Genomic DNA, 24674 nt, shown 5'->3' with positions numbered 1-24674 from the left:
CTCCCACGATGGCATCTCCATCCTGCTGCCAGAGCCAGCGCCCAGGCATGGCCCCACTGCCTGCGCTGCCTGCGCTGCCTGCACCATCCTCGCCAGCCCCGTGGGGAGGCAGAGGTGGGTTTGATTAGAAAAGCCAGAGACGGCTTAATTGAGCTTCCCAAGGCTGCTGCAGGCACAAATTGAATGTGCCCAGCTCCAAAAACAGGCCATTCCCCAGCTCCTTCTGCGCATACTGAATCTTCATTTAGGCAACCGCTCCTGCCAATTAACTCAGGGCCTCTCGTTAGTGGCCTGGCATTGATTGGCCTGCCAGGGCTCCCCCCGGAGTTGCTGTGGCTGAAACAAGCCTGGAAGTGGATTCGGCTCCTCCAGCTCCAAGCCCTGTGAGGGGGCTTTGGCTGGGGAGAGCCAGCAGCTCCCCTCTCCCATCCAAGGAAACGGCCTCCAGTTGCACCAGGGAGGTTTATATTAGATACTAAGAAGAATTTCTTCACTGGAAGGGTGGTCAAGCACTGGAACCGGCTGCCCAGGGAGGTGGTGGAATCACCATCCCTGGAAGTATTTTAAAAATGCATAGATGTGGTGCTTAAGGACATGGTTTAGTGGTGGACTTGGACTTACTGGGTGAACGGCTGGACTCAATGATCTTAAACTTGATGATCCAACCTAAATGATTTTATGATTCTGTCCCCTCCATGCTTCAGCCTCTTCCCTCTCCCCTTGGCTTGCCCTTGGTCCTCCTTCCATGGGCATCCAACCCTTCCACCTGCCCCAAGAACTGTTGCAACGGGCCAGATGGGAGCAACTGTGCAGCAGCCTCCCTGCAGCCCAGCTCCCACTCAGCTCCAGGACTTTGGTGCCCAAACCCTCCTGTTTGGCATGAAATTGAGGCATCAGCATCCTCCAGAGCAAGCTCTGGGTGCCTTCACCTCAGGCATGGGCTAGCACCTCGCTGGAGGGTGGCTCTGGCAAGTGGGGAACTGAACATTTAGTGAAACACCTTCAGAAGACGATTATAAGTAGGGCCATGACAAAGATTATCAGATCCATTAGAGGGAGGTGTGAAACATGCCTTAGAAACAACTCAAATACTACTACTAAGTTGATCAGTGGTGTGACTAAGGTAGGAAACTCTCCTGGAGATTATTGGCAAACAGATTTGGCTGAATTACCCAGAAAAGAAGGATATCGATACATTTTGGTTTGGGTCGATGCCTTCACTGGTACCTTCCACCTGGCTCGGGGCCAGCGGGTGCCTGGGCAAAACCTGCTGCAAATGGGTCATTACACAAACGACCTGTGAGCTTAGCGGGTAGGGAATGCACGCTGGGCAAGGCTGGTGGGCTGGGGGCAGCGGGGCTCTCCTCTCAGCCTGCTGCTTTGTTTCTGGACAGGTGCAAGGGCAGAGGTGAGGACCTGCGTAGCCACGGGGAGCCAACAAGTTCTTTTTCCCCTGTGCGAACCCAGGGCCAGGCTGGTCCTGCCCTACCAACATACAGCAGATGCCAACGCAGCGGCTGCTTCATCCAGCCCAACGTCCCGAGCAGCAGGAGGGGACAAGCCCTGGGGGACACCTTGCAGCATGCCAGGAGCGGCTGGCTTTGGTGAAGGCAGAGGGCTGTGGCGGGACAGACAGCCAGGGGACAGGCAGGGGCTCATGTCTAGCCACAGAGAGTCCTTGCCCTTGGCACTGAGCAGAGCAGCGACGGGCACTGGGGCTGTCCCCAATGTCCCCAAGCAAGGGCAGGCGGAGAGCCCCACGGGGAGAGAAGCAGCTGGAAACGTGGATCCAGTTGACTTGCTCTGGGTAATATCTCCTGATTATTTCACTGCAGCATGCTGAGGCTGCAGAGTAATCGAATTAGGCAAATATTATGGGGAAGAAAATGGGCAGATAAGTAGCTTAAAGTGATCGAAATGACCTGAAGGTGGCCATGCAAATGGTCTGTATAATATCCTGTAATAACCCTGTCCAGGCAGCTCCGAGGAGGCTGAATTCCAGTAACAGGGTGTCCGACCAGGCTCAGTCACAGTGGCAGGTGAGGGCTGGGTGCTGTGGGGGGCAGAAGCTCACCAGTCCTGGTCTCCTGGGACGGGGCTCAGCCCTGGACCCCACTCCTCCCCAGAACCTGGGCAAGGGGAACCTCCGGCCAGCTCTGGGAGATGCCTTGGGGTGCGGGTGTTTTGCTGCTGGGCAAGGGTATGTCCCCCCATAGCACGGAAGCCACTCTTGCTCCACACAGCATCCCCAGGGATGCTAAAGAGGGTCAGGCTCAGCAAGAGACACCATATTCCCATCTCCAAACCAGCTTGATAAATCACTGGGACAGAGGGACTCAGACAGGGACAGGAGGGATCGATACGGGATGGCGCGCGCTGAGAGCTGCAGAGCCCCGAGACATTCCCAGGCAGAACGGCCGCAGTCCCTGGGGTGCAAGCACCAGGCATGCAGCCGGGACAGGGGAAAAACAGGGGAAAAGGATTCAAAGCACATCCAAGGATCAAGATAAAAGCTCTGTTTAAAACCCCTCCAGTCCCTTCACACAGGTAAGGAAGCTGGGAACAGTGAAAGGAGATGATAAAAATAGTTCTTCTCCCGGCATCGAGCAATGAAAGGAGACGGAGCCGTCAATCCAGCTGCCTCTCCCCAGGGAGGCTGACACCACCGGCGCTGGCTGGGGAGCAGAGCCGACCCCCCTGGGATGCAGGACTGGCAGGCAGGCACAAAGGAGACTTTTTTCCCCCATGCTTTGCTGGATGCATTGAAGGAGATTAAGAGAAAATGCCCCTGCATCACTGGAATTGAGAGGGGAGCAAAAATAGTCGTGGTTGGAGACATGCACGCAACAAAGTCTCCTGTCACCCATCCGCTGTGTGCACGGCGGGTAATGAGACTCTGCCGTCAGTGCCAGCCCTTGCTGTGATCAATTAAACTGGCAGCATCCACTGGTCCGTACCTCTTTGTATCGCTGGAGCATCCAGAAGGCGAGGGAGAGGCTGGCACGTCCCCCAGGTGGGAGCTTGTAGCTTTGCCTGCATCCCAAGCCAGCAACGCCAAAATCCCTCTGGAGCAAGGTGGGGTGCAGACACAGTGGGGGCACCAGCACCCTTCCATACCCCTACCTTCAGGATGTCCCATTCCCAGCACAGCCCAGAGCATCCCAGTCTGCATCCCCTCCCTTGCCAGCTAGCTGGCTCCCCAGTTACCCAGGAAAGCCCCCCGTCTCTGTGCTGCTTGGGTCTGCACCCCACCCCCCTCTCCCGGGTACGAGGAAGCCCTGGTCTTTGCTCCAGGTTTCTGTGCATAGCAATAATGTTAATTAATCAGAAATCGCTTTCCTGAAATGGGATCAGTTTGTGCCACTGGGTTTCTTTCCTGTTAGGAGAAACAAACCAAGATGTAAACCAAAACAACCCACCCAAAACTGGGTGCCCCAGTAGAAAAGGCATCAATGATACATAATTCGATGTGCTTGGGGAAGCAGCTCTTGAAAGAGATTGACTTTGACAGCCTAATAAATGTTGGCTTCTGATGGACCCCAGCTCCAAGATGAATCCCCCAAACTTTAATTGGAGACATGATGCTCCCATTACCCGGAACAGAAAATCCCACCTCCTCGCCTCGGATTTCTCCATTGATAATTTTTTTTTTTTTTTATGCCTCTAATTGATTGCAATGTTGCTCTTCCCCTGGAGAATTTGCTTGTGCAGCCTGGCAGGGCTGGAAAGGAGCCTCGGAGATGGTTGGAAGGGTCTCTGCACTGTGTGGAGAGGGGATGGGGGGCACAGGGAGACCCCCAAGACCCATAGCATCCTTGGCGAGCCCATCTGCTTCCTCAGAGGAGGAGGAGACAGTGACTGCCAGGGAGGGATGGAAAGTGAACTGAGGGAGGGAAAAAGGGAAGGGCATCACAAAAATTAGCTGATAGGCATCTCCCTACCTGATTTTAATTATCCTGTCGGATTTAGCAGGCAGATTTCAGCACCGCTCGCCGGCAGCTGACAGAGCCTCACCGGCGCTGACAAGCAAAGATTAGCGGGGCTAAGCCGTGGACGAGGCTCCCACCTCGGCTCCATCTGCCCGCCAGCAGGTCCAGGGAGCAAGGAAAAGGGTTTTTTTCTTCTGAAATGGAGCGGGAAGAGGGGTCCTTGCCACCCTGAGGGACACAAGGCGCCCATGGCCACCTCCACCCCCCCTCAGGGGCACAGTGGGCACTGGGGCATGGCGGCGTAATGCAGCCCCTCTTCTCTGCTATCTCCTTCCCAAGCAATGCAAGGGAACCCCCCATCAGCCACCAACTAGCTACACCAGCCATTAGGAGGGGAAAAACGGCCGCTATTACTACAGGCTAATGGTCCATATTTTGTTTACACTTTCCACTTTCCCATCTAATAGCTGCTCCCGGGCTCACTGTCATTTTTCTCTCCTTGCTGCTACTGCCAGCAATTACTCCCCAGCATTTGCATTTAATGATAAGGCCAGGGTCAGGTGTTTTGAATAGATGTCACACGATCAGTGCTTTAACAGTGACACTGCTCCCTGCCTTGGGGCTGGCAGAGAGGGAGGGGAAAGAGGGGCAGAGAGGAAGGGGGAGCAGGAATCTGAGGTGGCAGGACCAGCATGCACGGGACCTTTGCAGGCAGCTAAACCAGTGCCACATCCTTCCCCAGTGCTACCGGCACAGAGCAGGGCAAGGGCAGCATTTGGAGGAGCCAACCTGGAGCTTAGCCCTCCCCTTGCCAGCAAGGCAGGGCTCATCATTAATGGTTTATTCTTAATTAGGCTGTTCTGGCCATTGCAACCATGCTCTGGCATCTTCGGCACCGAGGTGTCTGGGAATAATACACATATTGGCAAGAGAATGAATTCCCTGCCTATCGCTTAGGTAGTGTGGAAATAATTACATAGCAACTAGGTGAGCTCAGATTTCATGAAGCTTTTGTTCACCGGGTGCCTGATCCCAAATGTTGCCGGTAACGGATATGGCAAACACACGGCCACGCGCGCACGGCTACACGGAGAGGGATTAAGGGGGAACAACGAGACACAAGCCCCAGCGAAGGCTTCTGCCCCGAGCAGCTCCTCTGCGGGAACCGTACAGGTTTGGCATCACCCGAGATGGAGCATGTGGGCTGGGATCTCGCGGGGGAAGGTTTAAACTCAGGACACTTGAAAACGGGGGGCAAAAAAACCAACCCCGGCTGCGAGAGAAATCCAAGGCACCTCATTTTAATTGTCTGCCGCTCTCAGCTCACCAGCTAGTGCCTGGCAAGAGGCATTTGCCAGCTGATGAGCAGCGGTTGTCTTCATTTACAAATAGCTCCTCTGATTAATTGCAGGGAGGCGACACTTTCTGCTGGCATGGCTGATGAGCCCTTGGGGGACTAGGGTCACATTGCCAGCTCTGCTCCTGCCCCAGGAAGGGCTGAAGCCAGGCAGGGGGGTTCTGCAGCCATGAGGCAGGAGTGGGACCCCTGGAACTGTGTGATGTGACACCAGGTCACTCAGCACAGCCATCATCCTCCCAGGACCCCCACACCAACATGATGGGGTGCACGGGGATGTGGAAGCGGCTTTTGACTTTGCAGAAGGAGATGCGGGGAGGGGATGCCAGCAGCTTCGCAGGGACAGATTGTCACCCTGCTGCTTTTACACGGCAGAATGGCCCTGCGACCGGGTGTACATTACTGCATCCAGCTTAAATCCCATGGGCAAGCCACCAGGGCTGGGGGACAGGTCCTGCTCCGTGTGAGACCCAGCAACACTCAATCGCGCTCTCAAAGGCTCTGTGCCTGCGCCGCAGCCCCCAGGATGCTGCATCTGCAAAGCAAGGATGAGCAGGAATGAAGAGAGCTGGGAAAACCCTCCTTGCGCCCTCCCTTTACAGCAGCAGGGTGGGGAGGGAGCTTTGCATCCACAGCGCGGGGTGCAAGGCCAGCAGTGCCACCGGTGCCACCGGTGCCCACGCAGGGCAAGCCAAGCCGAAGCGGTGCGGCAGAGCTCGGGAGCCACCGTGCTGCTGGAGGCAGCAGCTCTGCCATGAGCCAGGCACAAAACACCCACCCGGCCACCAGCAAACAGAGAGCTCCTGCCTGTTTGGGGCCATTAATGAACCCACAGCTCTTTCTGAAAGAGTCCCCGTGCTCACCGCAAAGCTCTGGCCCGGCTCCAGCCACGGTAATTACATTCTGCCTCCTAAGATATCCCTTGCCTGTGCAATTAGAACGGGCGAGAGCATTAGCGTGTGGCTCAGCACGCCCTGTCCCCAGCCCCGCTGGGGCTCTTGTTGGAGCGGGTTGTGTTTCACTACAGAAGCCCCTCCATCCATGGCTCTCCAGCAAACCTGGGATGCTGGGGAGCTCTGGGGATCCTTTCACCCCTCCCACACCTGTGCCATGCCCCTGGAAGATGCTCCCCAGCGTAACCAGTCTGCCAGCCCAGAGCACCCAGTGCACGGTGCAGGAACAGGCTGCTTCAGAGGAAGAAAAACCTTGGAAGGACCTGAGCCGGGAGGGATGCTCAGCGGTGCGGGGATGCAGGGGCCCAGCAGCATCCGTCCCCCCTCGGCCACCCCTCATCAGCATGCACCGGGGCTGAGCGGCGGAGCAGCTCCTGCTGGTGACAGGTTTATGCAAGATGAGTTATATAAGCCGTGCAGAACCGGAGTCAGCGGTAATGAGACGCTTGTGAAATCTTGCACCGATCTGTGTCAGTGCCCTAATCGCAGGCGACAGCTGGGCTCTGCGGCTGGTTGGAGATGATAATATTAATGTCAGGAAGCATCAAGCGGAGGATGCGCCTTTCAAAGGGGGGATTACACTCCTTGTGGAAGAAAAGGAAACAGCCCTAATCTTTGCTGTTGGATCCCGGGTGTTGGCAGGGGCCTGGGGAAGCATCTCTGAGTGACCTGGGCTGGGTTGGCTCTGTGCGTACCGTGGAGGCAGGCGGCAACGTATGTGCCACCTATGGGCACAAGGTATAGCCAGGCCGTTTGTGGCGTGAACACCGTTATAACAATCCAAGTCCCGTCACCCTGATTCTCTTTCATCCCGCTCCCTCCATCCCACCTCCTGCCTTCCCTGCCCATCCCCTGCCTCTGCCCTAGCCACAGTGGCCCCAGGGCACAGCATCACTGCCCCAAGAGAAGAAACTTGGGCTGAGAGGCAAATCCAGGTGTAGGAGCAAAGCTCTCTTTGTAATGCAAGCAGCTTTTCCCTGTCTCTGGATGCGGCTGCCAATCCAGAATTTATTAGCATGCAATCTGCTCTCACCTGGGATGCTGGTGGAAGGGGAGCTGACAGGCAAGCACAAACAAACAAACAAACTACAAAAGCAAAGGGCCAGGGATGCTGCGGACCCTGACGGATGCAAGGCACCTGGGTACCACGGCTGGGTGGAGATGGGTACCACAAAGGCTCCGGCAGGAAAAAGCCCTTAAGGATCATATCTTTCCTAGTTATCACCATGAGTAGTCTTCACTTTGAGCTCTCAAGCTTCAAAAAGGCTGGCGATGCCTTTTTGGTCAGCAGAGTTTTTCTCCTGTCCTAGAACTCCTTGCACTTATGAAAGGATGACTACAAAATCCTGGAGTCATTAATATGTATCTCTGCTGTAGGTACATCAGCTCAGAGCTGCTTTTGGTCTGGGTGTGCTCAGTAAGAGCAGCCAAATCCCAGCTCTGGGAAAACAGCTGCCCCCCAGCTGGGACCGATGGGGAGGCAATAAAAGCCCGGTGGGTGGAAGGGGGTGGCTTTCAGCTTTGCTAGGGCATGGCAAGGTGGGTTGTGGGGGTTTGGGTTGGGTTTTTTTTCCTCTTTTTGCAAGGGAAAAAGCACTTCTTGCTTTTCTCTCAGGACTGGGCTGAAGCAGAAGCTCCAAGTGCTGCACCGTACAGGTAAAATGCTGCTTGCTCCCTGCCTAGAAGTGCTTGTTTTTAAGCTGTCCCTCCTCGGCAGCTTTGTGCTTTGCTCTTTGCTGTTCAGTTTGCTCTCAAAAGCCTGGTGTTCCCAGGCCTGGCCCCTGGTGTGATGCATGCTCCTGCCTTTGGTGCAGCGGAGACGGGAGCAGCGTGGGATTGCTGGGGCACGGGGGGCTGCAAAGAAGCTGTAACAGCAGCTGGGGGGTGTGTGTGTGTGGAAAAACCCTGAAGTAATAGGAAAACAGGTCCCTCATGGTGGGGAATAAGGGATCAATAACCCAGGAGGCAGAGAGTGCAGCAGCCCTGAGATTCCCTGATGAGAGTGAGCCAGGGGAGCAGCGAGCCCAAGGAAGCAAAGGTCATAAAGCGGAGGGGCCTGGAGCTGGTGGCTAACGGGGCTTTGGGGGACAGTAAAGAGATGATGGCTGCGATAATGCGCTCGAGGTTACAGCATGTGCAGGAGGGGCTGCAGGGGGAGCTGGGGGGAACACTGTACTTACCGGGGCGGAAAGGCAATCAGGTCCTCGGTAACGGGTCTGCAAGGGGAAAAGCTGATGGCCTTGGGGTGCTGTGCATTGTTTCAGTGCCGGGATGCCAGATGTCTGCTCCCTGACACTGTGGAGCCTGAGGGTGAAGGTGTCGGGGCAGGAGGCAGCAGCTCCACTGCCTCCGTGCCTGTGCAGAAGCATCCCAGTGTAAATGGGAACCGGCATTGCACGGCCAGGTCACTCTGCTCCCTTTCCTGGGCACTCCTTGTCCCCACGGAGCAAGAAGGGCTCTGCCCATGGGTTATTCGTGCCTTGGTCATGGTATTTCACATTTCCCCTTAGTTGCAATGCTGTTGGGGGAGGGAAGCCAAGGGGCAGCAGCTCTGGGTGCTGGTGGCAGCTGGAGCAGGGCAGGATCAGGTCCTATGCATCAGCTGGGGTCTGCAGCCAGGTGTGTGTTTAGGGGATGGGATGAAGATGTGGTCTCACTGAGCAGCTGAGAAAACAGATGATATTATCAGCAGGGCTGGAAAAGCCGGGTAATCCGAAGCAAAAGTAAGGCTGGAGCGTTCACGAGAGCCCAACTTGTGGAAAAGTGGATCTGCAGCTTAGTGATTAGTGATCGATTGACTTTTTAACTCATTTATGCTCGAGGCTGTTGCACAGACTCACCTTAACACCACCCCAGCTCTCTCCTGAGCAGATCGCTGCTGTTCAGCAAAGATGGATCTGGTGCTGCTCTGCCGGGCTCCTCCATCTCCCCGTGGCGCTGGGGATGGGGATGTGCCCTGGGTGGCACCTTCCCGGCACAGCCGTGTGCCAGGGCTGGGGAGAGGTTGGTGCTGAGCCCTGCGGGATGTGGGGGAGAGCCCACAAGGTCAGGCGAGCCGGCTGCACTCCATAAATCTTGCCAAGCGCTGGCGGAGAGGACGGCTTTGCTTCGTCTCCGTTATTACTTCCTTATGCATAAATACACAGTATCGATGGGGCCATGAATCACACTCCCCCAGCTGGGTCAGCAGGAACGGGAGCTGCCATCAGCTCTGCCTGCACCACGGCTGATCCTGCCTCATGCCCTCAGTCCCCCAGGGCTGGGAATGGGCTCTGGGGTCTTGGGGCACTGGAAATCTGCTACAATGAATGTCCTCCAGTGCTTAGCCCAGCTCTGCAACAGGGTGAGGAGCAGAGCCCCAGACCCCTCAGCCTTTGCCCGCTCTGAGCATCCCTGCTGCCTCCCGGGATCCCTCTCCAGAGGGCAGGGAAGGGGAGGAGGTGGGGACCCCGCTGCTGGGGAAAGGGCTCTGCCGCTGCCATCTCTTAACCAGCTGCAGCAGCAGCTTCTGCTGTCTTTTAATGCACCAATATTTCTTCGAGACTGTGCTCAGTTGCTTCTCGCTCCATTATCACTCAAATGTGTATTTTATGTGACTGCAACAAAGGCAGGTCATGCCTGTTACATGCCGAGGTGGGGGGGCTTTGCTGGCACGATGCCAGGGTGAGGGGCAGGAGGCAGCTGGGGCTGCCCCATAGATCTTCCCCTCTTGCCTGTCCTTCCCATAGGCACCAGCCCCACACGCTGCCTCTTCGCAAGCTCTCTTCTCCCTCCTGGTGCTTTATTCCTGTTCTTGCTCCTTCCTCCTCTCACCATCCTTCACCCTCCTCGTTGGAGCAGCCCCGAGGGGAAACCCCCAGGTCTTGGCACTCCCCAGGCTGCAGCAGGCAGCCTGTCTGGGGGGCTGACCAGGGGGGTACAGGGGGCACGAGAGCTGGCTTTTGTCAAGGGAAGATCCTCCCTAGCAGAGCCCTTGCCCACCATTGCCAATGCAGAAAGCTCAGGCAGCTGTGGCCACAGGTTTTAATTAAAATTAACTGTTGCCCGCAGCTCCTGGACACAATTACTCAGTCACCAGGTATCAAGTCCACTGACAGGGAATGTAATTAAGATGTGAAGGTTTCTCCTTCCCCAGCCACCACCTCCGCCCTGGCACGAAGCAGCCGTCCTCCCTGCGATGCTCCTGCCCTCCCAGGCATCACCGCATCCCCCAGGACCTGCAGCAATGGCACGTCTTCCTTCCCAGGGCTCCTTCGCTCCCGTTGGGCTTTGGGCCATGGTACGAATCTCTCCTGACCCCCTGCTGGGAAGCATCCTGTGATCACAGCGCTGGTGTCAGCCCAACCCCTCATTAAGTGCTATGCCCCCAGTCAAGTAATTACTCCTATTTATAACCGAGCGTTCACAACCTGCCCTCAATAAAACCCCCGGCTGCTCCACCTCCCATGCTCCTGTCGCTGACACAGAGCAGCATCTATTTTTACCCCTCTCCCCTGGAGATGCTTTGCTCCCGATTCCGGTTGTGGGATTTAAAGAAACTCTGCCGCTCCTGCCACCTGCTTCCGGGGGTCCCTGGGGGCTGAGGCAGTGATGCTGCAGCCTCCCGCCAGGGCAAAGGCTCCACGGATCCCCCCAGGTATGGGACCAAGAGCCTCTGGGAGTGATCTCTTGTTATCCTTCTTCAGGCATCAGGAGGTGCTCCATGCTGGTGGATGTGGGATAGTGTTAATCCAGCGGGATCTCTGGAGCCCTCCAAGGACCTTGATCTATTGGTCTTACCAAAGGGTGGAGAAAAGCATGATGTGGAGGGACCCGTGGGAGCAGTTTTGCAAACCAGCTCTTCCCAAGGACCAGGGTCTCACTGGAAGCTGAGGCCAGACAGACCCAAAGGAGAAACCCCTTTGGGGAGGTTCCATGTCCAAGTGAGTCCCTGTTGCTGTGAACAGACCTTTTCCCCTTGAATATCTGCTCCTGCCCATGCTCTCCAGGGGCAGAGCGCCGGGCTGAGCCCACCGGGGTCAACAGCATCAAGCAGCAGCTCTGTGCAAAGGCAACCCGTGGCACCGTGGCACCGGCTCCCACTGCCCGGTAAAAATAGAAGCCGTTCTTTGTTTTCACACCAGCTTTTTCAGATGCAATCGCTGTGTTTTGAAGAGGAAACGCTGCTCTGAACTCTGCATTAACACCTATCAGTGTAATTTCCCACGGCAAGTTAAGAAAGCAAAGCAGCACTTAATGTGCTCCAGCGCTCTGGGGTGCTGGGAGCCAAAGCGCTCGCAGATGGCCCAGGCCTTCGCAAACCCTTGAGCCGAGCTGGAAAATGCCTTCCCGTCTGTGCGCAGGCCAGCCTAGGGAGAGAAAGGAAAATGATTCATCTTCTACTCCAGTGTAAATCCAGCGTGGGTGTCTGCTCGTGGGCAGCTGGGTCTGGGCAGGGAGAGCAGCAGCCTTCAGCATCCCACGGAGCCGAGCAGCAGGAGCTGCTTCACCTCTGTCTGTTGGGACAGCAAGTCTCTTGCCAGCCTGGGAACCGAAACTTCCTTAATACACTCCTATTAGTATACTTAGAGTTCCTTAATATATGTATATCATGCCTGGGGGAGCTTGCTGCCAGACCTGCGGCTCTCCGGAGCTGCCAGCATCCCTGCTCCCTTGCCCTGCGTGTGTGGACCCCAGGAGGACATTATTTCCAAGGCGCAGGGTTTTGCTTTGATTATAAGCCATGATAGATGCTGCTTGTGACCCCGTGCCGGGCTCCTGCTGCCGGCTCACCCCGTGCCGGGCACGGTGGGCACCGTGGCACAGCCGCTGCCCTCCGTCCCCACGTCCCTCCCGGCGAGGCGGCGGAGCTGTGCATTAATCATTCCCACTGCACGTTGAGCCATCTGGATGGTATTGGCCCTTCTGCCACACCACGGAGGATTGTTAACACAAAGCATATGCTTTGTTTGAAATTAATAATAATTTTAGGCTCTCACCAGCTGCTGGTAATTGGCTCCCCTTTCGCAGAGATAACTGAGAGCAGCAGGGTGGAAATTCAGCAGCTTCCTTGCTCCTTTTCTAATGAGATGAGTCCCTGGGAAAGGTAGCCGTTCTGCAGGGGACAGCGTGACACTGGCCGGGTAATGGCTTTTAATAACCGGCTACACGTGCCCCATGCCACGGTGATGGTAACGCACAAGCCCCAGGGCTGCGCGGGGACCCTGGTGTCCCCTCGGCAAAGCCACGCAGCAGCCACAGAGAGCTTGCACCTTTCCTGGGCACTGACCCAGTGGGGAAGGGCAGGTTTTAGCAGCCTCCTTTGCTGCTTAATTGTTGCCAGAAGCAGCAAATTAGCGCAGAGGGTATATTTTTACATTTTCTTGCTTAAGCATCAGTCTGGGCAGATGGGTGTTCAGAGGCTGGTAGGGATATTTATATTGCAGTCCTGACAAAAATCTGCGTGCGGAGGAGCTCTGTAAAATATACAGAGCATTATTTTTGTTCAAACAGCGCGTATTAAGGCAAAGGGAACGTGCTAAACGCATCCACCGCTGCAGAGACATATAGGAGCTGAGGGCTTTTAAAAATCTCCAGATTCAATCTAGGCTTTTAAATGCAACCTGCCCTGTGATGGCTCTTGCTGCTGCAGCAGGGTGAGCAGGCAGGGTCACGGCAGCAGCCGGCAGAACTCTGAAATTAGGGCTCTGGCTGCATCCCCCGCTTCACTCTCATTAGGGTCCAGCCGATAACTTTTAATGGGATTCCTGTAATGAAAGTGTAGGAGTAGCATGCAATATCCAAAGAGCTAAAATGTTCTCCCGGGCGCCATGCAGCGCTGCTGTAATACAGCTTATTGGTATTTTAGCCTTTGTCAAATATTCAGCGCTGGAAAAGGACATGGAGGGATTTCTGGCGGGGTGTAGGAACCCTTCCCCTTGCTCCCATCACCCTCCGCAGCCCAGCGAGACCACCGGCACTGCGGAGATCACTGTCCCGTAAAAGCAGCGATGCCCTGGACCAAACCCAGCAGCAAATTGTCTTTCCAGAAGGCATTTGCCTTCCCACACCCTTGGCCACCAGCCCTCCTCATCTCCTCTGGGCCCAAGCAGCAAATTCAGCTGCTCCTTTGGTCCAGGCTTTGCACGCTCACTCCCACTGGAGCATCAACCCCTCCAGTCTCATGGGGCATCACATTGGCTGCAGCATATCCCGACGGGAGAGTCCAGCCAAGTCCTCCTGCATCCCTCCATCCCACAGTAGGTTGCTCCCCAAGCCCCACCTCCAGCCAGGCATCCCTCGGTGCCCTACGCCGGGGGCGTTTGGGTGCTGGGAGGATTGCTGATGCTGTGATGTGCCCCTTGCAGCTGCAGAGGTTTGGGGTTGTTGGTTTGTTTGGTTTTTTTTTTTTTTCCCACAGCAGTCATCATTATAAATATTGCCAGATGGGTGGGAAGGAGAGGGAGGACAAGTGACTCTGCTACGGGCTGGCACCAGCCCAGGAGTTTGCACCCAGCGATGCTCCTGGCTGTAGGGAGGCGCGGGCTGGCCGAGGTCCCCGGGATCGATGCAGGTGGGTCTGTGGGGGCTGAGCACGTTGCCCCACAGCTCGGCTGTGGCCAGCAGAGGCCACGGGATCAATGAGGAGTGAAGGAAATACAGCTGCGGACATGCGGCTTTTACAGCTTCCTTCCCCAAGAAGGGCTGGTTTTTACGGACTTTGGGTAATTGCCAATTAATTTTACTGAAGCCGAGGAAAGCAGACCAGCTCCTGAAGGGCACCCCTGCAGTGGGGAACAACCCCCTTTTTCCCGTCTCTTTTCCCACACAATCTGGCCTGATGCAGCCCCTTGGCAATGACCAGTCCCGCACTTCTCAAGCCACCAAAAGGGAACTAAAATGTGGGATGCACGGAGTTAGGAGCTGGCCGTACCTCTGCCGTACCATCTCCCTGCTCCTCGTCTTGCACCTTGTCATCAGCTCCGCTTATCTTCCATCCAGAGAAGGCAGCCGGGAGCTCCAGAGTTCCAGAAACAAGACAGGCGGAGAGAATCCAGACCCTCCCAATTAAGCAATTTTTCTGAATGAAGGGCTCTGCGCTGCCCTGTGCAGGGAAGGTGATTGACATAAATCCCGGGGCTGATTAGGGGTTTGTCATTTAGCACCTATAATGCCTCCCTCCTAATAGTATTAGGGCCTCCTCGGCGAGACGCTAATGCAGTTTGCAGCTGCACTGTGGCGCCTGGGATTCGGCCGCCGAGCAGCGAACACGCTGCAAAATGAGCACATCTCTAATCCGAGGAGACAGTAATGAAAAAAGGAGCTGCTTTGACAAGGTGCGTGGAGCAGGGGGGAGAAATGCTGCCGGTATGCCCGGCCCCGGGAGCATCGTCTCCTGGCCACAGGCATCCCGGTTGCTCGGTGAGCAGCTCGCTCCTTATTTCCCATCCTGGAGATGCCCAAAGCCCTCTTTCCTCGCTCTGCCCTTCCAAGCCCAACCCAGCCTTCCCCCGGGATCCTCCCTGCTCTCTCCACAGGGGCTGCATCCCTGGTCCATGCCCCTCGGCTGGGGATGCAGCTCTGCCTCCACTCCTGGGGAGAAGGGCAGGAGTGTTTGTTGGCTGTAGTGACCCTTAAAGCTCTGAAGAAATCTCTGTTTTGATTAGTTGTGCTCCTAAATTATTTATAATCACCGTAATACAATAACGACAGTAACTCCCTAACCAGATTAAAGCGCTCTCCATTTGTCCGGGGCTTTGCACTGTAACATCTTCCTCCTCTCTCTGCCACGGATTTTGTTTCCTCAGCCCAGCCCCACCCTGAGCCCTGGCCAAGGGTTTTTCCAGCCTTTGCATTACGTGGATTTGATATTCCAGGGCAGGTCCCCTTTTCCACCCTAAAACCCCATCCATGCATTCAGGCAAGGGATGCCGTGAGCAATTTATTCTGGCAGCAAAACCCCCCAGCGCTTCGCCCAGCCCGTGCTGCTGCCTCTGTGAAATGTGATTAGTGCTGTTCGCAGGGACTCCCTCGTTAGCCTGCCTGGCCCGGTGCAAATCTCGTTAGACCCGTAGGATCTTTAAGTGAAGTCCAGAAGGTGTTTCCATTTCTTTGGTTAATGAAGAAAAATAGTAGTGGAGGCAGCTGGAAGGAGCGGGGATTGCAGCGGGGAGCTGGGCTGGAGGACAGTGAGAAGAGAGGACTGTGTTAACACTGATTAATAATAAATAACCACTATAATGAGCACTAATTAATAATAGCACATGTTTAAGCAATTGATTCCCAGTGAATGGCATCACGCTGTCAGGAATCCCCATCGCTCCAGCTAACCGAGCCGGCAGCACTGCCGGATGCCCCAGGCCATGCCCAGGTTTCCAGGATCTGGAGATGGGAACCAGCCTGGTTGTGGACAGGGATCATTCCTCGCCACTGTAGGAACAGACCTGGGAAAGGATGGGGAGCCACGGGCTACGGAGCATCTCCTGTCCCTCAATGCACCCTGCTGCCTCCTAAACCACTGCCTGCTGGGTCCCAGGGCACAGCAAGATCTGCCTTGCCCCGTGCTCTCCCTTGGTCTGATGTTCATCACTGGAAAAATCTCCCAGAAACTTGATTTTTTTTTTTTTCTGACCAATTTTAGGTGTTTCTGATCAGGGTCCATCCCTGCACCCTGCATGATGCCAGCTGGGGCAGGCGGCGGAGCCCACGGCTGCCGGGGACCTGTTTGTTTCCTGGTCCCTTCAATTCAGCGCATGAGAGAGAGACTGATACAGAGCTTTAATCAGCGTAATATATAAAGCACTTAATTTGCCTTATTAAAAGTCTGCACTTTGGATTTTCAGGATCCGGGAAATTAACTCAAGCACCTAAGCATTTATTTGATTGAAAGAGATTATAAATAATTCATGCCTTTTCTTTGCCTTCGGTAGAACCTGCCAGGTAGGGGGGGACCAGCATCGGCTCCCGAGGTCCCTCCGTCATGGTGATGGAGCCGGAGATGGCTCGTGATGGCACTGGTGGAGCACAGGGAACCCCTGGGAGATGGTTCTGTGCCAGGGGACCAGCAGGTGACAGGGAATTGGGGCCGGTGCTGCTCACCGTGCCCAGCTGAGGGGCTGGGTGTCCTCGAGCAAGGGCTGTGCAGGGCTGGAGGTGGCGAGGAGGAGGAGGAGGAGGAGGAAGAACAGGCTGACCTGGAGCAAGTCAGGCTGCGTACTGGTCTCACTGTACTGGGAGGAGAGGAGCCAGCCACTAAAATCACCATGACAATAAAGCTGAATATTTCATCTATAATTCAGAGGAGCTGGAAAGTGGTTTTATGAAAAAAAATATTAAAACTAGAAACATGGCTGAGACAGTAGAAATTTATGCCACTGTTCCTGCAGAGCGAGGATGTGGCGTGACCTTCGGACAGGCACAGTGCCCAGCCCTGGCCACGATGCTGGGTGCTGGTGGGGGCTGAGAGCAGGCATGTCCTGGGGGGGCTAAGGACTACCTGTGGCCACGGTGCCCCCTCGGCAAGGGCTGAATGGGCAAAGATCAGGGTGGGCAAAAAGCAGCCTGCAGGCGAGGTGTGTTTGCTGCGTGAGCTGGGCATCCTCTGGTTATCTTCGAGGTATGGGATGTGCATGCCTGGGGGTGTGCATCACCAGCCGGCCCTTGTAGCATGGGCTGAGCATCACGGGGCTGTGCATCATCCAGCTGCATCTTGCAGCTTGCATTGTGCATCCCTGAGGGTGTGCATCACCAGCCAGCACAAGCTGAGCATCCCAGGGCCGTGCATGGTCCAGCTGCATCATGCGTTGTGCATCCCCAGGAGTGTGCATCACCAACCAGCACGGGCTGAGCATCATGGGGCTGTGCATGGTCCAGTTGCACCTTGCAGCGTGCATTGTGCATCCCTGAGGGTGTGCATCACCAGCCAGCACGGGCTGAGCATCCCGGGGCCAAGCACCATCCAGCTGCTCCCACTGCGTGTGTTGTGCATCCCCGGGGGTGTGTGCATGGGGGGCTCTGCAGCATGCAAAGCTGGTTCCGGAGGCTTGGCTGAGCGAGGAGCGGGGGTTTCGGGGTGCGGGGCGCTGGCCCCAAGGCTGCGGGGTGCCGGCGGAGGGGCTGCAGGGGGGGCCTTGCCCGGCCCCTGCCTGCCCGGGCCGTTCGGCGTGCGCACAGCGCCCTCCAGCGGCCGCCGGGCCCGCAGCTGGCCAGATGTGCCCGCCGCTCCGCAGGGATGCCCGGGCGCTGCGCCACGTCCCCTCCAGCCCTGGGTGCGCTGAGCTGGGGGGGTCTCAGCTCTGCGGCGGGGAGGGGGGGTGGGGGTGAGAGCTGCCAGCCGCGGGGGGGAAGGGGCGGGGGGGGGCTCTCCTCTCCCTCCCCACCCCGCTCACTGCAGGTTCCTCTTCTTTGCAAACTTGAGGGCCACGTTGTCGTACTCGGTGGTCCCCAGCCACTCCTTGCCCTGCAGCAGGAAGGGCTGCCGGAGAGGGACGGGTCTCTTGGGCACCGCGTAGTCATCCCGCTGCGGGTTGTAGGGGTACTCGTGCCCGGTGGGCTCCTCCGGGGCCGCCTGCAGCCTCCACGCCTCCCCTTTCACCTCCTGTGGCTCATCGTAGACGGTGTGGGTGGACAGACCCTCGGGCTCATCATAGATGTGGTCGGGCTTGGCGGCGGTGGGGCGCAACGGGGGCTGCTTGCCCGCTTGCCCCCTTGCCTCCCTGACGCTGTCGTAGAAGGGGTCAGGGACCTCCTCGGGGCAATGGACCAGGCTGCTGAACTTCTGAGCCATGAAGGTCTTGGCGATGGTGTCGAAGGGGATGGCGTACTCGGGTTCCGTGGCTGCCTTGGTGGGAGCATCCTGCCTCCAGCCCTTCTCCGGCACCGGGGGGGTTCCCCAGTGGGGGGAGTTGCAGGATTTGGTGTAAGGGCATTCGGCACTGCGGGAGGGCAGGATGGCACCCGACGGCTCCCCGGCCCCGGAGCAGCTGCTGGGGGGCATCACCAGCTTGGCTTTTGGCACCTTCCCCTCCCAGGTGGGCTCCAACGAGGAGCACTTGGTGCCACCAGGCTCCTCGTGCCCCTGCACCCAGCTGGGCATCTTGGCGTGGCCACGCGGCCGGGTGGCATCGTCCCCAGGGCCACCCTGCCACGGCTCCTCGGTCCCCCGGCCCTGATGCATGTTGATGGCCGACTCGATCGCCTTGAAGATCTCGTTGCCTTGCCTGGTCTCAAACTCAAAGTTGCCTTCTCCGGATGCGCAGCGCCGGCCAGCCTCAAAGGAGAAGGTCACCTAGAGAGGGATGGGCTCAGGTCCCCCCGCCACAGCCCACTGCCACCTCACCCTTCCCGCATCCCACCTACCTTATCCCTCCCGAAGCGCCGCAGGAAGCGGTAGGGCCAACTGTAGAGGACCTCCAAGGTCTGGAAATTCTGCAGCTCCAACGCATCCTCACCGGCTCGCAGGATGTACCGGCCCCAGAGCCGGCAGCGCTCGGAGGACTCAGTGGCCCTCACCATCACGTCGAACGCCTGCTCCAAGGCGGCTGGGGATGGAGGAGGTGGCATTTAACAAGTGCAAGGAGCAGAGGTCCTTGCTGCTACAGCAAAGCTGCATCTCCCACCCCAGATAGATGCTGTGGGGCTTGGGGCTCCCTTCAGCCGGGGCAGCGGGGAAGTGGTGTCCGGCCGATAAGGGCTCAAGGGCTCCAGCCGTGCGGGAGCAGCCCGCTAGCGCAGTGAAACCCAGCCCTGCCAAACCGCAGAGCAGGAAGAGGCTATTTTAGGAGGAGACATTTTGCTGCACCGCCTGCACACAGCCATGGTGGGGGCTGCTCCCCCGTGCAACACCGGCCGAGGTGCCTTGGCAAGGGGGATGATGAGATGCTGCAGGACATGTGCTGCCGTCTGTGCAAGCAAACCCAGCTCCACTGTGCCTTGCCCACCTCCTGGTACCTACCTTTGTCCCGGGAGCTGTAGAGGGAGTTTTCCTCCATGGAGAACTCTCTGTTGGTGCCCAGTAAGCTCTGCTGGCCATCCTTGCCTGCTGCCGGCTCCTCTCTGCTCCTCTGCCCAGGAAAGAGCAGCGGGTGAGCAAGGGCAGAGCACGGCATCCCCCAGCCTGCTCCATCACACCAAAACCCCGGGATTCACCTGCACAGATCCCGCTGTCTCCCCAGTTTATCCCTGCCTGGTACATACCGGGAAGGCCAGCTCACATAGCTTCTGGATCCAGTCAGCCACCTCGGGGCCATCGGTGGCCAGGAGGTACCGCTTCTCAGTAGTCTCCAGCAGGAAGGGGATGGTCTCCTTGGGGCAGCCGGTATCGCCGCTCGCCTCCACCACGTGCACGCAGTCGCTCAGCTTCACCAGCCGCTTGCTGCCCTCACCTTTCCGCAGCTTCTCGGCAGCCAGCGGCACCGAGCCCTCGAAGAGCTCCAGGCGGGCAGTGGAGCAGGAGCTTTCCCGGTACAAGACGCCCCAGAACTTCCTCCATTTCTACCGTAGGGAGAAGTAGCGAGAGTGAAAGCCCACCCTTGGCCAGCTCTCCTTTCACTCTTCCAGGAGTTCTCATCCCCTTGGGATCACACATGAGCCTGGGGCAGGACATGGGTACAAACCCCTCCAGGGTCTGGGCAAGGTCTTGCACCATCTCCCAGGTGGGCTGGCCAAAGCGGGGGGTAAGATAAACTGGGCAGCATGGGGAAAAGCATCCCCACCACACAGCCGGCAGCCTGCGGCACGGCTTTCCCAGCCAGGAAAGGCACCGGCAGCATCCCAGCCTCACCCAGCACCAGGAACCATCCCACAGCTGCCCCCACCCTGCAGCACCCAAAGCCCCCTGCTGCTGAAGGACTTTCAGTTCCCCGTTTGCTCCATCTTCCCTGAAAACACCAACTTTTAAAGGATTCCTGACTCGCCCTGGGAGGAGGCAGCGACTCGGCACACCGTGCGTGGGAGGCAGTGGCGGCGGCAGAGGGGAAGTGGCGGGAGAGCAAAGTCTGGCACCAAAAGCAGCATCCCCCGCGGCGGCTGCCTGCACCAGGGACCTGCTGGACCTGGCAAGCTTTGCCAAAACATGGCACCCTTTTGCCAGGGTGTTTCTGGGACCCACCACGCCGTTGGCCTCTGCCCCATCCTCCGCCACTGCAGGCATCGTGCGTGGTAGCAGCTGCCTTGCTGCGGGAAGGCGATGCCCTGCCTGCCCTTCCTGCCCTGCCTGCACCGCCTGCCCTTCCTGCCCTGCCTGCAGCATTTCAAGCCCCTGCGGAGGGTGGGTATGGGGGGCAAACCTCGGTGGTGCCTCCTGCCCCGCCGCAGAGCCAGAGGCACCCAGGCAGCTTCTTCCCCTTCTTGCACAAGAGCGGTGCGGCACTGCCATTGCTAAACCCCGGCCGTTATCAGCCGCTGAAGCACCCAGGCTCTGGGGTTTGCATCAGCGCATGGCACAGCTCTGCAGAGCCTCTGCCGGGGGGGGTCCAGCTGGGGGGGGGTCTCTTTGCTCCATGACCCCAGCGTCTTCCACCCCCTGCCCATCCTCATCTCCCAGTATGCTGGCGGAGAGCCGATGGGTGGCTGGGGATCCAATGGGTGGGAGCATCCCAGTCCCTTTGGATGTAGCCCTCTCACACCTCCATGCCCAGCCCAGCCAAGCCCCCTCCTCCCGTGGGTCCTCCCCAGGGACCAAGCAGCCACCCCCCCTGCCCCCTCCTCACCTTCCCAAAAGTCTGCTGCAGCTGGAGGTAGAGCACACCCTGCTTCACCACAGCCTCCTCCATCCTCCAGCCACCAGCATCCTCCCGCGCTGCCTCTCCGCCGCCGTTGCCCCCTGCCCCACAGTTCGGGGGGGGCCCGGCTTGGTCGCACCCCCCTGCCCCGCTGCAGCGCTGCCGTCACACTAGGTCTCGCCGTCTCAGCATGTGACGTGCGGTTGGGTTTTCTGTTTCCTACGCTCGGCGCGAGGCTCCAGCTTCCTGCGCCTCTGAGCTTACCATAAAGGGCAAAAGGGCAGCCAGCGGCACGGCACGGCATTACATGGCATGGCATGGCATGGCATGGCATAGCATGGCATGGCATTGCACGGCACGGCATGGCACTGCATGGCATAGCACGGCATGGCATGGCACGGCACGGCATGGCATAGCATGGCATGGCATGGCACGGCATGGCACGGCACGGCACGGCATGGCATGGCACGGCATGGCACGGCATGGCATAGCATGGCATGGCATGGCACAACATGGCATGGCACTGCACGGCACGGCATGGCATAGCATGGCATGGCATGACACAGCACGGCACGGCATGGCACTGCATGGCACGGCATGGCACAGCACTGCACGGCATGGCATAGCATGGCACGGCATGGCACAGCACTGCACGGCATGGCATAGCATGGCACGGCATGACACAGCACGACATGGCATGGCATGGCATGGCATGGCATGGCATGACACAGCACAGCACGGCACAGCATGGCACGGCACGGCACAGCATGGCATGGCATGACACGGCACGGCACGGCATGGCATGGCATAGCATGGCACAGCACGACATGGCATGGCATAGCATGGCACAGCACGACATGGCACGGCATAGCATGGCACGGCACGGCACAGCACAGCACGGCACAGCATGGCACGGCACGGCACGGCATGGCACAGCATGGCACGGCATGGCACAGCACGACATGGCATGGCATAGCATGGCACAGCACGACATGGCACGGCATAGCATGGCACGGCATGACACAGCACAGCACGGCACAGCATGGCACGGCACGGCACAGCACGACATGGCATGGCACGGCACGGCACCCTGTGAAATAGGTCTAAAGGCGGTTCCAAGGGCAGCGCCGTAGGGGTCACCAGCCTCGGCTCTGCTCATCTGCCCACCCCCAGGCATCGCAGCCCGGCCCAGTGCTCCCAGTAAGGCTGGCACAGCACCCAGCACCCAGACTGGCCGCAATGCAGCTGGTGAAGGGTGAGCTGGGGAAGGTGACAGCTCGGTGAGGGGGAGGGAGGAAGAGGTCGGAGGCTGCCAGCACTGGTGTGGGGGGGGCAGACACGTGGGGTGGGAACAGGGACAGCAGGAGCACTGGGTACTGGGAGCACTGGTGCTGGAGAGCAAGGCTTCCCCCTGGCCAGGGTAACTGGGAGCACCTAAGCTGGGTACTGGGAACACTGGTGCAGGGGCTGCTGGGGCACGAGGCTTGCCCCTGACCTGAGTAACTCCGAGCACTGGTGCTGGAGCTGCTGAGGTACAAGGCTTGCCCCTGGCCGGGGTAACTGGGAGCACTGGTGCAGGGGATGCTGAGGCACGAGGCTTGCCTTTGGCTCGGGGTAACTGGGAGCACTGGTGCAGGCCACCGGGGACCCTGGTAAGCGATGGCGGCTTGGGGAGGCGCGGCCCCTTTAAGCGCCATGTCAACAAAGCCCGCCCCTCCCCCCGCTGCGTGGCCGCCGTCGTGACGTCACCCGCGGCGCAGCGGGGCGGGGCGGGGCCGCGCGGAGGGGCGGGGTCGGGCGGGGCGGGGCGGAGCCGGGCGGGCGGCGCAGGCGCGGGGGGCGACGGGGGCCGCGGCGCGTGCGCGCGGGCGGCGAGGGGGGGGCGGGCGCGTGCCGGGCCCGGCGGAGGCGGAGGGAGCGGAGCATGAATGGAGCAAAATGGCGGATCATGTGCAGGTGAGGGGGGGGGGGCCCGCGCCGCGGGGCCGGCTCCGTGGGGCCGGGCGGGACGCGCCTCCCTTCCGCGCCCGGGCGGCCTGCGGCGGGGCCGAGCCACGGCGGGGCGGCGGGTAGGCCCGGCGCGGCGAGGCCCGGCGCGGCGCGGCCCGGCGGGGGTGGCAGCGGGCCCGCAGGCCCCGCGGCGCGGTGGAGCTGCCGCTGCGGCTCCCCCGGCCCCCGCCGCGGCCCCGGCCCTCCGCCGCCTGCGGGGCGGGCGGGCGCGGGGGCGAGCGGCCTGGCCGTGCCGGCGGCGCAGCCCCCCTCAGAGCCCGGGCGCTGCTGGCCGGCGGGGCTCGGGCTGCGGCCCGCCTCGCCGCCAGGCCAGGCCCGGCCCGGCCTCCGCGGGGCAGAGCGGCTGCACCGCCGGCGCTGCCCGGCCGGGCGGCCTTGGTCTCCTCCCCCGCCGTGGAGTTTTCTAGCAAGCCCTGGGGGAAGGGCCGCTGGAGTCCCCCCGGTTCCCGACCCCCTCCGTGCCGGCCCACCCCGGTGCGTGTGCGGCAGCCCGGCCCCGCCGTGGCCCTCCCTGCGTTTTCCCAGCCCTCTGCGTTTTATTTCCCAGCTGCCAGGTAGGCCTGTAGGTAAAACTGTTTTGTTTGGCCTTAAAACCAACCCCCTGCGTGGATAACTGTCACGGAGAGGAGTCGGGAGGCAGATCAGAGGTGACAGTGGCTTGCGGCGGGTCAGGCTGGCGTGCTGGGATGCAAAACCCTCCGAAGAGTCGCTGCTGTCACCGACAGAGAAAGTAAAAATAGCTACAGCTGGGGAAAACTCTGAGGGTGGCTTGGTTTTTTTGCATAATATTTTTTTTTTTAGTTGAACTTACGCAGGATTTGCATGGTCTCCAAAAGACAGGCTGAACTGTAATGACACTGGTAGTTACATATTATCTATGCAACTTTTAAATAAATATATTCTTCACATGATACCCTTGCGAACCACAAGGGTGAGCAGTTTATTAACTCAGAATAGAGCCGTGCAGCTCTCAGGTTGTCTGGCAAGGTTGCTGGCAAATGTCTCTTGGGTAATCTCAGGGGAGGAGAGGAATTACTGCATTATTAAACAATTCACAGGCTCTAATTTTTCTGAAGAAACTCTGAATTCGTTTGCCGTGTCTCCAGTCCTACCTTTAAAACTTAGCGGGCCAGCCAGCGGTTTGACACTGTAGGTGGTTGAAGCAGCTGCTCCTGTTGCTTTAAAACTGCACTTCATACCCTGCTTTTCTTTGTTAAATATTGAATTGAGCAAATGGAAGTTTGAGCCGTAAGAACGGGGTTGTGGTTGCTGTGTTCGACTTGGTTAGTTAAAGTTTAACATCAGAGGCTTGGAAGATGTTCCACTCGGAGAAAAACTGATTTGCAAATACAGTTAAGGCACCTGCAGCTTGGTGTAGTTCCTGTACAAGACAAATATAGCTAACAAAATTGTTATGTACTGTAACTGGATGGGCTTTGCCTGCTTTTTATTGTCTCTCTTCTTCTCTCTGCTCCAGGCAAAAGCTGTAGCACTGAGAAGCTTTCCTTCAGAAAGCAGAGTGTGAGGTTCCCTTCAAAACCGATGGTGGATTTTTGTGGCTGGAGGAAGCAGTGGGGTTTATTAATAGATGAAATTTTTGCTGAGAGGTCTTTCCATAGCCTGAAACTCCAGTATTTTGGATGTGATTTGAGCTGAATTGCACAGAATCCCCTATCAAGCATCATGTTCATTTAACAGAATGGTTATTGAGTTATCCAGCATTGTG

The 24674-nt window shown here is 58.2% G+C and overlaps 2 protein-coding genes and 1 long non-coding RNA gene across 3 annotated transcripts in view; 1 reads left to right on the top strand and 2 right to left on the bottom strand.

Moving 5' to 3' along the window:
- Positions 1-15976: 15976 nt before the first annotated feature.
- Positions 15977-17197, bottom strand: LOC119140450. Its single transcript, XR_005101623.1, has 2 exons — positions 17097-17197; positions 15977-16925 (listed from the first exon to the last, which is right to left on the bottom strand). It is a non-coding gene; the product is annotated as an uncharacterized LOC119140450 (long non-coding RNA).
- Positions 17198-17542: 345 nt separating this feature from the next.
- On the bottom strand, positions 17543-21146 carry DOK2 (docking protein 2). The gene is made up of 5 exons (XM_037371827.1): positions 20927-21146; positions 19413-19709; positions 19171-19279; positions 18576-18757; positions 17543-18504 (listed from the first exon to the last, which is right to left on the bottom strand). Exons 1-5 carry the CDS (start codon positions 20987-20989, stop codon positions 17602-17604), a joined length of 1554 nt encoding a protein of 517 aa, XP_037227724.1. The 5' UTR covers positions 20990-21146; the 3' UTR covers positions 17543-17601.
- A 1645-nt stretch (positions 21147-22791) lies between these two features.
- Positions 22792-24674, top strand: part of XPO7 (exportin 7) — a 49890-nt gene continuing 48007 nt past the window's right edge. Inside the window, exon 1 of the mRNA XM_037371367.1 lies at positions 22792-22894. Within this exon, the coding sequence (XP_037227264.1) occupies positions 22877-22894 (18 nt within the window). The 5' untranslated portion in view covers positions 22792-22876. The remainder of the gene's footprint in view (positions 22895-24674) is intronic.

The sequence above is a fragment of the Falco rusticolus genome, chromosome 20 (genome assembly GCF_015220075.1).
Source record: "Falco rusticolus isolate bFalRus1 chromosome 20, bFalRus1.pri, whole genome shotgun sequence".
Taxonomy (NCBI): domain Eukaryota; kingdom Metazoa; phylum Chordata; class Aves; order Falconiformes; family Falconidae; genus Falco; species Falco rusticolus.
Note: the sequence above shows the minus strand (reverse complement) of the source record. Positions and strands in the feature narration are given on the sequence as shown.

Bases quoted from the DNA above. Each gene is read 5' to 3' on its own strand.
- DOK2 (XM_037371827.1), bottom strand. From the start codon at position 20,989: ATGGAGGAGGCTGTGGTGAAGCAGGGTGTGCTCTACCTCCAGCTGCAG. The intron at 19,710-20,926 runs GTGAGGAGGGGG...TCCCTACGGTAG, and splicing joins TGCAGCAGACTTTTGGGAAG to AAATGGAGGAAGTTCTGGGG. The intron at 19,280-19,412 runs GTATGTACCAGG...TTTCCTGGGCAG, and splicing joins TATGTGAGCTGGCCTTCCCG to AGGAGCAGAGAGGAGCCGGC.